The following is a 16,117-nucleotide window of genomic DNA, read 5'->3' as shown; positions in this document are numbered from 1 at the left end:
AATTACAATAATATTTCTAAAATACATTTAAAACTACACTGCTTCAAATTTTGGTTTTTATTATCCTTTTCTAAGTTAAGCTTTCACATTTTAGAATACATTTTGCTTTAAGGATCAAGAAATAAAAATTTTAAAAATCTTTCAGCATTTTAGAAGGGTCATGATTTACTTTCAGTTAAGAGGAGCAAGGTCTTGTGCAACATTAAGTTTTCCAATGGATTGTCTTGCTTTATGTTACAAAAGTCCAAAAGGTTATCATATCTAATTATTATCCTTTTTTTACAAAAACAGACAATTATTGAATTTAATATTTCAAAAACTCCCTATGTCCAGTATACCAAATTGCAGAACCAGTAACATCTTGTAAGTATATTCACCTGGTATTTCTCAGAAAGTTCTGAGTAGTTTTGGTTAAGGGCTGTTGTCTCTTCTGGGGTACTGAAACTTGTCAGCTTCTTCACCTCGCCATATATGATGTTGAACTGAGGCTGCTTCTCTGAGTGCTCCTGAAGGAGAGCATGCACTGTCTGTAAAGCTGAATCCACCTTATCAGGAGACACTTCGTCCACCTGGTCAACACTTGACTCGAGTTGGTCCATCCAGTTAACAAAGTTGGACATTTTACCTTGGAATTCTTGCCTGTAATAAGAATATTAGTATTGTCTATTACATAAATATAGACCATAAGTTTGCACATTTAAATATTACTGAAAGATAATGTAGGACAATGATTTTTGAACTTTCTTATCACATATAATCCTATTAATATCTCAGGTCTGTTTAACATACATGTGTATTGTATTTCAGAGGCTGTTCAACAAGTATGCTTACGCACACTACTAACTGTGTAGGAAATGTTCATTTTCCTGCTATCTGTTGGCTGTACATGCAAATTATTAGTACAGTTCAAAGAGTAGGGTGTGTGTCCTTAGACTGAACCTTCTTTCAATGGTATTGTGTTGTAGGTAGTACTATATCACCAAGTTCACTTTGCTGCCCCACAGTCAGCAGACAGTGACCAGTATTGCTAGGCAGGTCACAAGAGGAGACAAGTATAGTGAAGATATTAGCTGAAAGTAGTGATGAGGCTGAGTCAAATGACTCATGAGGATGATTAAGCACAACTTGAAAGCAGTTATCAAGTGAGCAATGAAAAGAGTAGTGAGGGTGTTGGTAAGTGGTTGGGGACATCTGTCGATTCATGATATCTGCCCACTTAGGGGTGAATGTGGTTCAAATAAAGTGTCTTATACTACATAACACACAGAATCTCCAACCTGAGCATATAAACTCCTTCCATCTGCTTTATCAACTGGCATCCACCACCAAAATGACTCATGGAGGGGCAGTTCATTGAAAAGAAAAAGAAAAGAAAAGTTATTGTCTTAACGTCCCACTGACTACTCTTTACAGTTTTCGGAAACGCCGAGCTGCCAGAATTTAATCCCGCAGAAGTTCATTAACGTGCCAGTAAATCTACCAACACAAGGCTGACGTATTTGAGCCCCTTCAAATACCACCGCATTGAGCCAGGATTGAACCTGCCAAGTTGGAGTCAGAAGGTCAGCGCCTTTACCGTCTGAGCCACTCAGCCCGGCAGGGAAAACAAAAAGTCCCCCCCCCCCTTGAGAAGAAGAGAAAACTGCAGAGACAGATGTGTGGTTTGCAAAAAGAATAAAAAGAGGAAGGAAAGCATCTATTGGTGCCCAGACTGCAACAAGGTTTTGTCTCCTAATTTTTAGAGTACATCTGCCTCTTTTAAATCAAGGAATTTCATGACCATTTCTCTTCCACATTCCTGTTGCTTTTCTGTAAGCTGTCTCATAATGAAGTTAGGGTAAGCTCCCTCTGAGGATCAGCGGTAGAGTTTTAAACCCAGCAGAGTTAGACTTTTGAAGAGTGGACAAAAGTCCATTCGACATTCTATATCATACGATATCAGCATGTGAAAGATCTCTGGTGATACATCTGGCGTTAATCTGACAAAATTAATTAAAACTCATCCGTAGACACCAAGAGAGACTTGGTTTACTCTGCCATCAAGCGGGCTTAGATTAAAACAGAATGTCAAACTTGACGAGGAGATTGTCAGGTGGTGTCAAATTAAAATGCCTGCACATGTTAGCTGAGGCCATACAATTATTATTATTATTCTTTTTTTTTTTACAATGTGCTTTATGTTGCACTGGCACAGATCAGCCTTATGGCAATGATTGGATAGGAAAAGGCTAGGAGTGGGAAGGAAGCATCCATGGCCTTAATTAAAGTAAAGCCTCAGCATTTGCCTGGTGTAAAAATGGGAAACCACAGAAAACCATCTTCAGGGTTGCCAGCAATGGGGTTCAAACCCTCCATCTCTGAAATGCAAGCTCACAGTTGTGCAACTCTAACTGCATGGCCAACTTGTTCAATCATATGATTCTTCTTCTTTCTCCATTAGGGTCTTATAGCGACCACAAGCTAATTTCAATGCTTCATCCTTTGGAGTTCTTTTTTCTTCCTCCAATGCTCCTTCATCTTCACACTACGTCCTTTTTACATCTCCTCGGACCATTTGAGCCTGTTTTCTTTCCCTTCCAACCTAGGAATCCTTCTATTTTTAACACTTTCTTTCTAAAAATCTTTCTCTCTGTTGCTTCTTCTCCTTCCAAATTGTTTCTTTCCAATTATTTCTTGACTTATTATTATTAAGTTAGGGTCTTCAGTATGGCTTTGAAGTACGATAATAATATAGTAATGCATATACAATCAATAATTTAGAGCTATTTTTCTCTTCTACATGTATCATGTGGTAAATAAATGGTGGTAATGATCATTACTTTAGAAATCAATGATCAACAATGTCTGAGATACTCATACTCCCCATAGGTCAATGACCTCAAAGAAAACATCATCATTACTGTCACTAATATTCCTAACCAAATCAGGTCTTATTACAAATGACTACTAACTGGACATCAATAGAGGTTCTTACCTGGCCAGTATGGCATCAGACAGCAGGTTAATCTTGTGCCGTACACCCTCGGCCAGTTGTGTCACACGGCCCTTCATCTCTGCCACACGACCTTTGATTGCCGTAGCACCTTCGAGAGCCAATCCCTGGGAAATGTTGTCTGACAGTTGAGTTAGAGTGATTAGCTGTGCCTGTTTCTCAGACACCTCCTTGTTGAATGCCTGAAACATTTAACAGTTAGACTATTTATTACAAGGTTACTGAAATGATTGAAATTAATGTAATAATATACTACATGCCTTAAGCTACTGTTGCTTTCATGAGACAGTGGGGTTCTAGAATTTTGCCCAGAAAAAGAGTTTTTGTTAACATGCCAGTATATCTATTGACTTGAGTCAGTTGTAATTCAGCACACTTAAATGAAGATCAATTGAGCTGTGATACAGTCCTGCAACATTGATCATGGGAGATGAGTACTTAGTCTCTATTTACAAAAGTGAAATGTTCATCCGTGCCTTTTGAAACATCATCAAATCTAAACATCTCAGCAGACTTTCATGACATTTTCAACTACTACTACTACTACTACTACTACTACTACTACTACTACTACTACTACTACTAAATGTTTTCATTCCTCCCCTGAAAGGGGAGGTAGGCCTCTTAGACGGTGATGCTGTCTCTCAGGCCAGAAAATTTGTTATGTTGAAGGAGATGCTTGGAAAAGGTGAGGGGGTTGGTGGCCATGGCCTCTACTAGGAACTGTCCTGGCATTCGCCTTCGTGCAGGAAAATGGAAAAAAAAAATTCTCAGGACAGCTGACGGTGGGGACCAGCCCCTCTCCACTCCTGAATACAGAGGCATAGAGCCACGGTAGAGATGTGGCCACGCCTCCTCTGCTTGGTTGGCCAGTCGCAGTCCAGAGCTGTCAGACCACGGACCACCCACGGCCACTTGTGGGCCGAGACCCACTCTGCATCCACCGACTTACAACTGGTGTGTTTTATTTAAAAACAATGATCTACACTTTTACGAGTTAGAATAAGAGTGATTGTATAGGTGGATCTATTAGGGTGAAAACTGATACACAGTAATATAGCCAGCACAATGATGTCAGTTATCAGATACATTCCGACACAATAATAACCTTACACTTACTATTGTTAACCGAGGAGTGCTCAGCCTTTTCTGCTGCCATTCAACCCTGCTAAATTACATTACTCCCACAATTGTATAATAACTAACCCATCAACACAAGGTGCTGGACTTTTGTCCTTTCAGATTTATTTAACATTCCAATAAATTGACTGACATGAGGTTGATTTATTTGAACACCTTCACATTCCACCAGACTGGGTTTGAACCTGCCAACTTGGGCTCAGAATGTAGGTGCTCCACTTTTTGAAACATTCAACTTTTTACACTTAATTAAGAAGGTCACTAACTGAAACACATAAATTTATTGGCTGTAGTTGTAATTAAGTTCAATGAAATAAACTCGGTCACTGCGTTTACAATAACAGTCTGACTAAAGGAACTCAGCTTAGAGCACCTCATGTAACACAGAACACAGAAAAAATAATTCAAGCATGTGTTAATAGAGGTTTCCCTTGTATTCTTCTATGGATAATTTTAATAAATAATCAAAATTTAGAGTTTTTATCTCATTGATGGATGCGGTATTTTCACATCTGTAGCTTCTATCTCATTTAGGTACGGCTGGTGCTGAGTAATGAAATTTGGAACATGACCAGAATATCTGAATGCTACTTGTAGGACCAATCATGCTACAATAGCAATTTCTGCCCTATAGAAGAAAGCAATGGCAAATGAACTTACTCCTCACTTTGTCTAGTGTACCTCATTTTTGTGCTACCATAAATACCACTCTTAGTGCTGAACTTCACCAGGCTTATAATACATGCATCCCTTTTGTATTAATTATGCCCAGGTATTGTCATATATCACTCTGTCTGGAACATCTGTCATGGTTATATTTGGCAAAGAGAAGAAACCTTCACTCGACTCACTTGTCCACAACATCCTCCATACAGGCACACCAAGTTATCTGAGAATGGATCTTAAATACTTGTCATCCCCAAATAGTATTCCTACAAGGTCAGAAACCACTTCTCTGCTGGGCTTCCGAATTTACTACATGACAAGTTACGGCAATTCATTCATACCTGCAATCATATGCTCCTGGAATTCCCTTCTGGCTGACAGTCAATTCTTGAATATGGTTATCCGGCCCTCTGGGCTTTCGAAGTTGGAAAATTCTGAGCAAAACTACAAAACCTCCACATTGCTTTTTGAGATTAGGCCTAACTATGAGCTGACAATAATATTAAATTAATGTAGCAAGTTTCTCTAGTAGGGAAATTAAGCAGGATGAATGACATTTGTACCTTGAGCTCAGCCAGTTCCCTTTCCAGTTTTTCCACTTCTGGGGTATTCAGGTTGAGAGGAGCATCAACCACATCTCCTTCTCCTTGGTTGATCCACTGCTCTACGTGGCTGGCCTCCGTCTCGAACTGCTGCCATGTTGCTACCAGTTTGTCCATCTTGGTACCCCACTGCAAGGCTACATCATGTACGGAAGCCCACCGGGAGTGGACAGCATCCACTTCATCAGGAGCATTGGTGCGACACATGATCTGCTGCGACATAGCTGCTACACCCTGTAGTTGGCCAAGCTTTGCCTCGCACTCTTGCTTGAATAACTACAATCACAGAGAGTAGATCAGTTACATGTTACACTAGTGATAAGAGTTTTTAATACAATATTCCCTTTATTATAAAAACACATGATAAATTGAAAACTGCATTCAAGACTGTTTATTTACATTCTGAAAGAACATTTTTAGAAACATCAGTGAACATAAAAACTATAATGTCTGGAAGAGATTTTCAAAGCTGTTAGAAACAGTTGAGAAGACAACATAGTCATTACTTGCAAAAGAGCTGAGGGAATAATCAATACATGGTTGTGGAGAAACCATACTCTTGGAGCAAAAATATAAGGACACCCCATAGAACATACATGTTCCTACATCCACTCCTATAGGTATAGAAGGTGGCTGAGGGCTCGATATTCTTCAGTGTTACGAGATACCTTCACAACAGGTGGAGCAAGGGAGTTTAGCAATTTCAAAGATGATATAGTTATTGTTTGCCACATCAATAAGCAATCAGTCAGGGACATTTCTATGCTTCCAAAGTTGCCCATGTTGAGAGTTGAGGATGTGATTGTGAAGGGGAAACAGGAAGACAGGTAAGCCATGTGTGTTGACCGACAAGCATCAATAGGCACTGAAGAAGGTTGTACAGAAAAATTGCATCACATTGTTCCTCTCATAATACTACAGAGCACTTTAAAAAATAAAGGATATTTTGGCCAATTGCATGTTGGCTATGGAACAAGACAAGTTCAGCATGATGATGCTCCCTGCCATGAAGTGGGCTCTGGTCATGAGTGGTTTGTAAACAATAGGTTGGCTTGGCAGAATTCCAGAAAGTCCAAAATCACCCATTTTGAGCATCAAAAGGCTTACTGGGACGACCTCAAAGCTAATATGGCCCAGCACCATGAGGCACATTGAGCGCAACTGGAGCCACAGCTAAGCACATCTACTACCCCATCTGTGGTGGAAACATTTCATATCCATACTAAGTAGCAGGTGGAGGAAGGGACCCTTTTTGGAGGCAGCCCTGCTCAGGGAGTGGTGCCTCTGCCTGTGTGAGTCCCAGAGCACATTGATCCATTGTGTACCATTTGGTAAGGGTCCCAGCTCAGGGTTACGAGTGAAGACCTCAATGGAATCTACAACAGAGAAAATGGACTTCGTAACGGTGGAGATTACGGAAGAGACAGTCCAATACTCGGGGAATAGTATGAGTACACTATCCATCAGCAGCATTTGTTTCTCATGTTAGGGATGGCGTGAACAATTGCTGACAGTAGCTCTAAAATGCCTCTGAAGTGGCGACCCCATTGTAACAATAGCCTAAAAATGAGTGATGATAAATATCAGCCTCAGTAAAGGAGTGGCAACACCCCGACCTGGCAGGAGCTGGACAAGGTGAAATGAAAATGATGATGACTAACTGGATGGTTCATTTCAACAATATCTACTGCACAGTACGCACTCTACACATGGACGCAGCTATGACACAGCTCCTTTCAAATTTTTATCTCATGGTGGCAGAACAATAAACAACAATAAAACAATAATTAGATGCTGTAGGAAAATAAGAGAAAGGAGATGATGATGATAGTGGCCGCACTATGGCTGTGAACAACAGAACAATGTTACAGTGCTGTGACACTTTGTATGAGTATATGAGTCAATGAAATTGATTACAAAGACATTTTGGTGACAACCCGCAATTGTGTTCTTGTTATAAGTGCCTAATTTAACGCTAATTAGTGAGCATCGCTTTGTTGATGCAAGTCGAGGTTGGTTGTTGTAGGCCAAGAAAGGCATGTGATTTCCACTACTGCTGCAGCCTGTCACTATGCATTATAGTTCTGAAGTTGTAAATTTCTTCATCTTGGACCATACTTTATAAAGTCTCTCTAGCTTGCAGTGAAATGGTACAAACTTTATGCTGATGGAAATGTATATAAGGAAAATCCCAATCGCAAAATAATGTCAATATTAAATTTTACATCATCAATTACTCAAGCTCTCAAAGATAAGTGGATGTAAGAAATGAAGATTCCACACCTGGTACAAATTCCAACAGATCAAAATCCTCCGGGATTGCTAATAGAAAAATGTCTGGGCTTTAATCTAAAACATGTTGCATGTGGTGATAACAAAGAATCATCTTTCTTTTTTTACATCTGAGTATGAGTTTACACTTATTAGGTAATATTTATAGGTCCCAATCAAAAAAAATTATACTCAGCTTGACATTCATTTTCTGGAAAATATGTTTTTTTCTCAACTTGGATTTTAGTTAGCACTATTTGTTGTCAGCAGCAATACAGCCATCCTTTCTGAAGAATTTGGTGTAAAGTTCAAATACGCCACTTAACAATTGGGGAAATAATGGTTCATCTTTTTCAGCCTAGCAAACTGGGCCAAAAAACATGTGGCATTCTTAGTATAATCAATTAAATAAAAAAGCAAAGCAAAGTCATCTCCATGCAGGCATGAAGATCATGAAGTAACAGCTTCCATTATACACAACCTCGGCACTTGGTGTGGTAGAGGCCTGGCTGCCTTTGCTCCCAGGAATTAACATTTTTAGTGTAGGCTGAGTGAACCTCAGGGCTATGTGCATCTACAACAGTGGAAAATTCGTTCCTTAAATTTTTCAACTTCCTGATGGGAAATTGAACCCATGTCCTTCTGGAAGCCAATGCCATGCAAATAGCTGTCCTCTCACAAACAAACATTACGTAGCAGTTTTCAAAATAAATTCTTTCTTGGTATGCTTAATATATCCTATCATATTACAATGTATTTTTAATTGGATTATCTATTTTTTAATTTTTTGTGTGTGCGCGTTCTCCTTTAGGGGCTGCCTGGCCGAGGCGGTAAAGGCGTGCTCGGTTCACCAAGAAGAATGTGGGTTTGAATCCCTGTCAGGAAGTCGTAAAATTTAAGAAATGAGATTTCCACTTCCGGAGGTGCATACGGCCCTGAGGTTCACTCAGCCTGCACCAAAAATGAGTACCAGGTTAATTCCTGGGGGCAAAGGTGGCCGGGCATAGAACTGTCCACACGTGCTAAGGTTACGAATAGTGGAAGCCTTTACCTTCCACCCATCCAAGGGCCTTCATGGCCTGCATGGAGATGACTTTACTTTACTATATGTTCTCCTTCATTAGTTGGATAATGCAAAATCAACAGAAAGTGCAAGTCTGAAGTGTACTTACCTTTGCCTGCTGCTGTAGATTCTGAGCCTCCATGAATGTGATGGGCTTAGGCATACCCATAGACACCTTCACTTCGGCCTGTTCTACCCACGGTCGCACTTCCTGCAGTCCATGGCGATACTCCTGCCAGCTGACGAGATCACGCTCCACGGAGCCCATCTGCACACCCACTGCATGCTGCAACATTCCCACTGCATCTCGTAGAGCGAGCACCTCGGAACGCAGTTGAGTTGCTTCGACGTTCTCCGCATCAGCTGGGGAGCAAGAAGAATGATAAAACAATGCTTCACAAAAACTGAATATGGATGAAAACTACAGTATATCACTGGCAACCAAGAGGAATGTACATTCCACTTATTATTAGATAACTTCCTACAACATTTGCAGGCGGCCACATGACAAAGAGTTCCATAAACAACGGATATTATTTCACAAAAGCTAAATTAAAACATTAACTTCAAGGTGGCTGTTAAGGTTTCTGGAGATGGCTATCAAGCCGTACGATGTAGCTGTCACAACTGAGTGGAGAAGATGAAAACATTTCAAAAAGTGCACAAGTAGCCTAGGAATAGTCCCTGAAGCATTGATCATGAGGCCAGTGATCCTAATAAATTCAAGTTTGTAGTCTTTGGAATGCTGAACAGAAAATTTTGCCACTTACAAATGAAGACCTCATATCTGTAATTCTGTCTACAGATACCTCATAAATGCAAAATGAAAATCTTAAAAGAATAAAACAATTATTTTGCACAATTGATACAATTATTCTCAAATTTAATTCATATTCTGTTACTGACATTTTTTTCCTTCAACCATTTAGGACAGTTCTTTAGCTTGCCTATAAAATCAGGTTTGTGTTATACAGGGTTATAACTTTCTTTAATAAAAAAGGAAGATTTTTCATAGACATATTTTTAAATAACTCAAGCCTTCATAATTTTTATTAAATGCCATTTTCCATCACCATTAACACATATTTAAATCTTAAATCCTATTACTTCATAATACTTTGATATTTTGAAACTGATTTAACTTTATCTAGCAATCTGCTGTTATTCTTTAGTAGGTTAAAAAAGTCTTTGTAGGCAGGCCGACATTTATTTCAATTTCAAGCTCTCATTTTATGAGTTCCTATTCCTAACATCAGTCCACTTGATACTTTCAGGAGATTTCAGGATATTAACAAAATATTTTTAGATGCTAATATGTTTTTCACTAACATTTCTGCCATCATTTTGCCACAGAAAAGTTTTACAGCTGTTTATGGTTTTTGGAGACTTTATCACTCAATCTCTACTGATCTGCATTTGGGGCAGTCACCCAGGTTGCAAATTCCCTATCTGTTGTTTTACTAGCCTTTTCTTAAACAATTTCAAAGAAATTGGAAATTTATTGAACATCACCCATGGTAAGTTATTCCAATCCCTAACTTCCCTCCCTATAAATTAATATTTCTCCCAATTTGTCCTCTTGAATTCCAACTTTATCTTCATGTTGTGATCTTTCCTTCTTTTAAAGACACCACTCAAACTTATTTGTTTAGTAATGTCATTCCACGCCATCTCTCCACTGAGAGCTCGGAACATACCAGTTTTAATACCAATATAAATGGTCCGTTATTGGACATTATAAATTTTCCAGCTAACTCATTTCTAGCTGCCAGCGTTTCGTCCCAGTGTGCTAAGTTGGGCTCATCAGTTGGTAAATAGCACACCCACCAAGACGCATTGGCACTGCCGGTGGCTCCAAGTAGCCTACATAGTGGCCTCCACGGTATGCACTAGCCATGCGTCTTGGTGGGTGGGCTATTTACACAACTGATGAGCCCAACTTAGCATACTGGGGCAAAATGCTGGCAACCAGGAATGAGTTAGCTGGAAAATTTATAATATCCAATAACGGACCATTTATACCGGTATTATAAATTTACTCATTCGGGACAAATATTTCAGGTTCCCTATGGGAATCAACATCCATATCACATACCACTTAGTTGAGTAGCTCGTATCCTTTCTCCAGTGGCGTGCGGTGAACATATTCATTACCCCAGTTGCAAAAAAGTTTTTAAAAATATAAACAATCGGAGCTCTACTACACTCTCTAAAGTCAACATTACAATTTTATAAGGCTGAGTTTTTTTGTGAAAAATTTTACCTGAGAAAGATCTTTCAAGAATATTTTCAACCACACACTTGCACATACTTCCAAACTGATATCCACAACAGTGACAACACCATCATAACTTAATCTATAGCATATTTTCAAACAATATGCTTACAGTTTCATCCGGTGACGCTTCCTGATAGTACAGTCATGGTTTTCACAAAAATGCACTGGGATTAACTATTTGTTTTTTACTTAAAAAGCCTAGTCTAAAATAATCAGCAAAATTTAACTGGTATTTTACCGTCGCTGAAGTTTTATAGTTTCACTCGCATGCTGAGTGTACGTGTATCAACGAAAAAAGAGGGAAAATATTTGTCACGGCGTATAACACATGTTATATTCCTGAAGAATGCCACAGAACTTGTGAAACCTTCACCTATAATCCAAGAGGAACACTACAAAAATTCACTATATACCACCATCACAGACAACTAAATACAAAATTCTTTTACTTTGCGCTTAAATCTGTGTTCATGCTGGGCAACCTAAATATTTTTCTGCACCTATTGGAACACACTCTATACATGCCATCAATGAAATGCTCTAAAAAACTGTATACATGCCGAAACCCAAGACTTTTTTTTTTGTTAGTTGCTTTACGTCGCACTGACACAGGTCTTATGGCGACGATGGAATAGGAAAGGCCTAGGAGTTGGAAGGAAGTGGCCGTGGCCTTAATTAAGGTACAGCCCCAGCATGGTGTGAAAATGGGAAACCACGGAAAACCATTTTCAGGGCTGCCAACAGTGGGGTTCGAACCTACTATCTCCTGAATACTGGATACTGGCCGCACTTAAGCGACCGCAGCTATCGAGCTCGGTAAACCCAAGGCTAAAATATATTCTTCTATATTACAATTGATTTCATATACGGCCCTATTTTTTTTTTAGCAAGACGATGTGCAAGTGGATATACTGTTAAGATATTGATATTTTTCTTGCAGTCTCTAGCATGTGGCATTGAAGACTTCGAGTGTCAAGTATTAAAACTAACATGACCTTAAATAAGCTAGCTGGTCTGTTGCCGTAACCTGCTGTCGGAGAGTGCCTAGAGCTCCGCACTCCACCCAGGACAAGGAAGCTTTAAGTGTATGCGTTACCCAAGCGACCTTAAATTTTGCTGGGGTAGCTCTCTTTGCACTGTCAAGGAAACTCAGCTCCCTGGAGATGCTGAACTGTGTTAGTGCAAACAGATTGTCGAGACAGCTGTACTTGACTTGGCTTAGATGTTTGCAATTTTTTAAACATTATAAAAAAATATTCCAAGGAATAATTACAAAATGTTAATACAAAGTTCTTTACCCCAGCCATGGCACTGCCTTTCTTCCAAGTCTTCCTAGCCCAAACTTTGCAACATTTTTGTAACGCTACTCTTTTGTCAGAAATCGTTCAGAACAAATCAAGCTGCTTTTATTTGGATTTTTTCCAGTTCTTGAATCAAGTATTCCTGGTGTGGGTCCCATACACTGGAATCATACTCTAGTTGTTGGGGTTTACCAGCGACTTATATGCCTTCTCCTTTACATCCTTACTACAACCTCTAAACACTCTCATAACCATGTGCAGAGATCTGTACCCTTTATTTACAATCCCATTTATGTGATTACCCAAAGGGAGATGTTTCCTTATATTAAAACCTAGGTACTTACAATGATTCGCATAAGGAACTTTCACTCCATCAATGCAGTAATTAAAACTGAGAGGACTTTTCCTGTTTGTGAAACTCACAACCTGACTTTTAACCCCGTTTATCATCATACCATTTATTGCCTGCTGTCCATTTCACAACATTATTGAGGTCATTTTGCAGTTGCTCACAATCTTGTAACTTATTTATTACTCTATACAGAATAATATCATCTGCAAAAAGTCTTATCTCTGATTCCACTTCTTTACTCATATCATTGATATATATATAAGAAAACATAAAGGTCCAATAATACTGCCTTGAAGAATTTCCCTCTTAATTATTACAAGGTCAGATAAAGCTTCACCTACTCTAATTCTCTGAGTTCTATTTTCTAGAAATATAGCCACCCATTCAGTCACTCTTTTGTCTAGTCCAGTTGCACACATTTTTGCCAGTAGTCTCCCATGATCCACCCTATCAAATGCTTTGGACAGGTTAACCATAATACAGTCCATTTGATCTCCTGAATCCAAGATATCTGCTATATCTTGCTAGAATCCTACAAGATGAGCTTCAGTGGAATAACTGAGATGCTGAGATGCCAACATTTAGTACCACAGGAGTTCTTTTACGTGACAATAAATCTACCGACACACACAGTAGTGTAGCAAGAAGCAAGTCAGAGCAAGGCTCAGTCTAAACCAGCTATAAAGAGTGTCATTTACGATCTTGTCTTTTTCAAAATGGATTATTCTTACAATTTAAGCCACAAATATGGTGGTCATGCAGCGCTGGTCTTTGCCATACAACAGGCGGTCTCATAAGGCTTCAGATTTCTTCTACCAGAATAGCTAAATTTGAAAGAAAATTCTACAAGTTAATGCTTTTAAATGTTCTGATTTGGATTTAGTACCAATCCTTTTCCGATGCCAGAATTTTGATTTCTCCAGTCAACACACTGAAGCTACCAGGTTCCAACAATGCTTGCAACATTTTTTCAATTAAGGTTGTTCAAATTTAACTTTGCTGAAAGATCATTTGCGAGATGTGTAATACTATCTCATTAAATATGTGTATGTTTGTTCTCCTATTGTTTTCTCAACAGTTAAATATGTTTTGAAAAGTTTTAAATACGGTCAGTAATAATGGACATTGGTTCCGCACGAGACGTTATGGCAGGCTTGTAAGTTTCAAGTTATTTTCCCTTTTCTTTAACATTGAAGACAAAAGATTTTGCAAGAAGTTAGGTCAATTTTTTGTAAATAATGTATATATATTTATATCTTGTGCATATCTCCATTAGTCCTTAAAAAGGCATTTGGGTTCTTCCATTTCTTTCAATTTCTGAATTTTGAGTTTTGTAATCTACCACATGATTTATGGCTGATGAAGTCTCAAATAGAGACAAAACATGTCCCTAATATTTTAAATATGTTTTTAATTAAATAGTTCACTTGTAAAGTGATGTGTATTGATTGGGTGGATCAAAACCTAACATTGTTTCTTAGTTGAGACTGACGTATTTGAGCATCTTCAAATACCACCAGACTGACCCAGGATCGAAACTGCCAAGTTGGGGTCAGAAGGCCAGCTCTATTAGTGACTAGTTAGACAAGTAGTGTGTAACTCACCTTGCAACAGCTCAGCAGCTTCTGCACTCAGCACATCCAGTACAGCCACCTTGTCACTGATCTGAGCCTGGAGCACTTGTGCTCTCTTAAGACGTTCTTCAGGAGTAAGTTCTTGAGCCTGTAGTTGTTCCATTAGGGCAGGAGCACCCTGCTGAGTCCACTCCTTAAGTTCTCCAAGTCGAGCCTGGAACCTTGTCCACTGAGCCTTGAACTGTTGTAGATACACCACACGGTCTTGGACAGTCTCCAGAGTTACGTGCAGCCGCCTCTCGATCTCCGTCACCTGTTCATCGGAAACAAATATCGTAAACCTTCAGAAGACACTACACCACATTTGGAGAGGTCTATTAATTCAGCTTCATAGTGCAATTGAATCTGCATACATAAATTTCCTCAATATGTCATCTAAGGGGGATTTAGGTGCTATTAGTGGCAGGAATCTGTGTAATGAGCAAGATCTTAAATATCCCAGGAGAAGTAAGGCTGCTTTTTGAAATAATAGTAGTGGTTCTCAAACTTTTGACCCACAGCTCTCTTTTCCTGCCAATCCTGCAGTGCTCTCACATAAGTTGGGTTTACTCTGATGCTTGTATTTATTTTAACGTAGACTTATGTTCCTCGGCAATGGGAACATGGAAAGAAAAATTTTAAGATGTTTTTAGTGTTTGGGTAGAATGCATATATCGCCAACAATATTTAAATTATGAGTATGTTTAATGTCTCAACTGACAGATAAAAGTGGAAGCTACCTGGTGTTCTCTGACTTGACAGAGAGCTGGACTCCATAGTCAGAGAACATGAGTGATACAAGCGGACCTCGTAACACTAAAATCAGACGGTTCAACTTCAGTAATGCTTATATATATCAGGCCATGTCGGAACACGACAACTAAGCCAACAGTATACAGATACCAGTTGAACCACATCAAAGGAAGAAAACATTGAAACAGAAAGACTTACAGCAAAAGACTATTTTATGATCAACATTTCACAGTATTTTAACTTTCATCATGCTTTAAAAAACAAACTTTTTAACTAACATTTCATTTGTGTGTTTCCTATGTTTTTAATTCATCATACATATCTTACTGAGGATGACCCAATGCCGGATCGAAATACGTCTATTTATGTGTGAAGTTTTGTCTTAATTGGACATAAAAAATATATAGTATTGACTAGGAGGATTAAAATAGTTTGATACAATTTTGTAAGTGAGTTTCTCTCATTGGTTGAACGGCAGCTGCGTCCAGCTTATCTGACTCCCGTTGACTCATCACTTCCCATTACACAGCGCAGCGACTTCACAATTCAGGTCCGTGCTTAGAATATGTATTACGTGTTTACGTGTTGACCTGTCGCTCCAAACCTTTCTCGAGTTGTGAAGTGTCACTTCAGGGTATAATTCTCATAAAGCCTCCACATGTGTAAACGGTAGAAGAAAGGGTATTTATGTACAATAATTTTGAGAAAACAGAGTTTTGCAGGGAAGTCATTAGGCGATTTGTAACACAATTTCCAGGTGTACGCCCTCCACATAGAGGGATCATGCGAAAACTCGTAAACTGAGACGCTCCTGCTTCTCTGTCTGTATTAATTTTCAGTTTCACATATGTTTAATTAATGTTACAAAATCTTTGCTTTCTTTCTATACTGGCAATCTCCCACTTGATAATTTATCATACTGTCACAAGATGGCAATGGTGTCCCCTCTCGTACCTTTGACTTTTCTACCTCCTTGATTTTAAGTCTATTAATGATATTTTTTCTTTGAACTTCGGAAAAAGGCAAAATGGAGTCCAAAATCACAATGCTGGCCTACTTACTGTATTATAATATTTATAATAAAAA

General features: G+C 38.9%; 1 protein-coding gene across 1 annotated transcript in view; it reads right to left on the bottom strand.

Annotated features, from left to right (window-relative positions):
• Msp300 (Muscle-specific protein 300 kDa) overlaps window positions 1–16,117 on the bottom strand; it is a 589,230-nt gene that overhangs the window by 287,688 nt on the left and 285,425 nt on the right. Inside the window, exons 26-30 of the mRNA XM_068229229.1 lie at window positions 14,270–14,552; window positions 8,844–9,097; window positions 5,362–5,676; window positions 2,975–3,174; window positions 378–639 (exon numbers count right to left, since the gene is read on the bottom strand). Coding sequence (XP_068085330.1) covers window positions 378–639; window positions 2,975–3,174; window positions 5,362–5,676; window positions 8,844–9,097; window positions 14,270–14,552 — 1,314 coding nt within the window. The remainder of the gene's footprint in view (window positions 1–377; window positions 640–2,974; window positions 3,175–5,361; window positions 5,677–8,843; window positions 9,098–14,269; window positions 14,553–16,117) is intronic.

The sequence above is a fragment of the Anabrus simplex genome, chromosome 9 (genome assembly GCF_040414725.1).
Source record: "Anabrus simplex isolate iqAnaSimp1 chromosome 9, ASM4041472v1, whole genome shotgun sequence".
NCBI classification, from domain to species: domain Eukaryota; kingdom Metazoa; phylum Arthropoda; class Insecta; order Orthoptera; family Tettigoniidae; genus Anabrus; species Anabrus simplex.
This window is presented reverse-complemented; position numbering and strand designations above follow the sequence as displayed.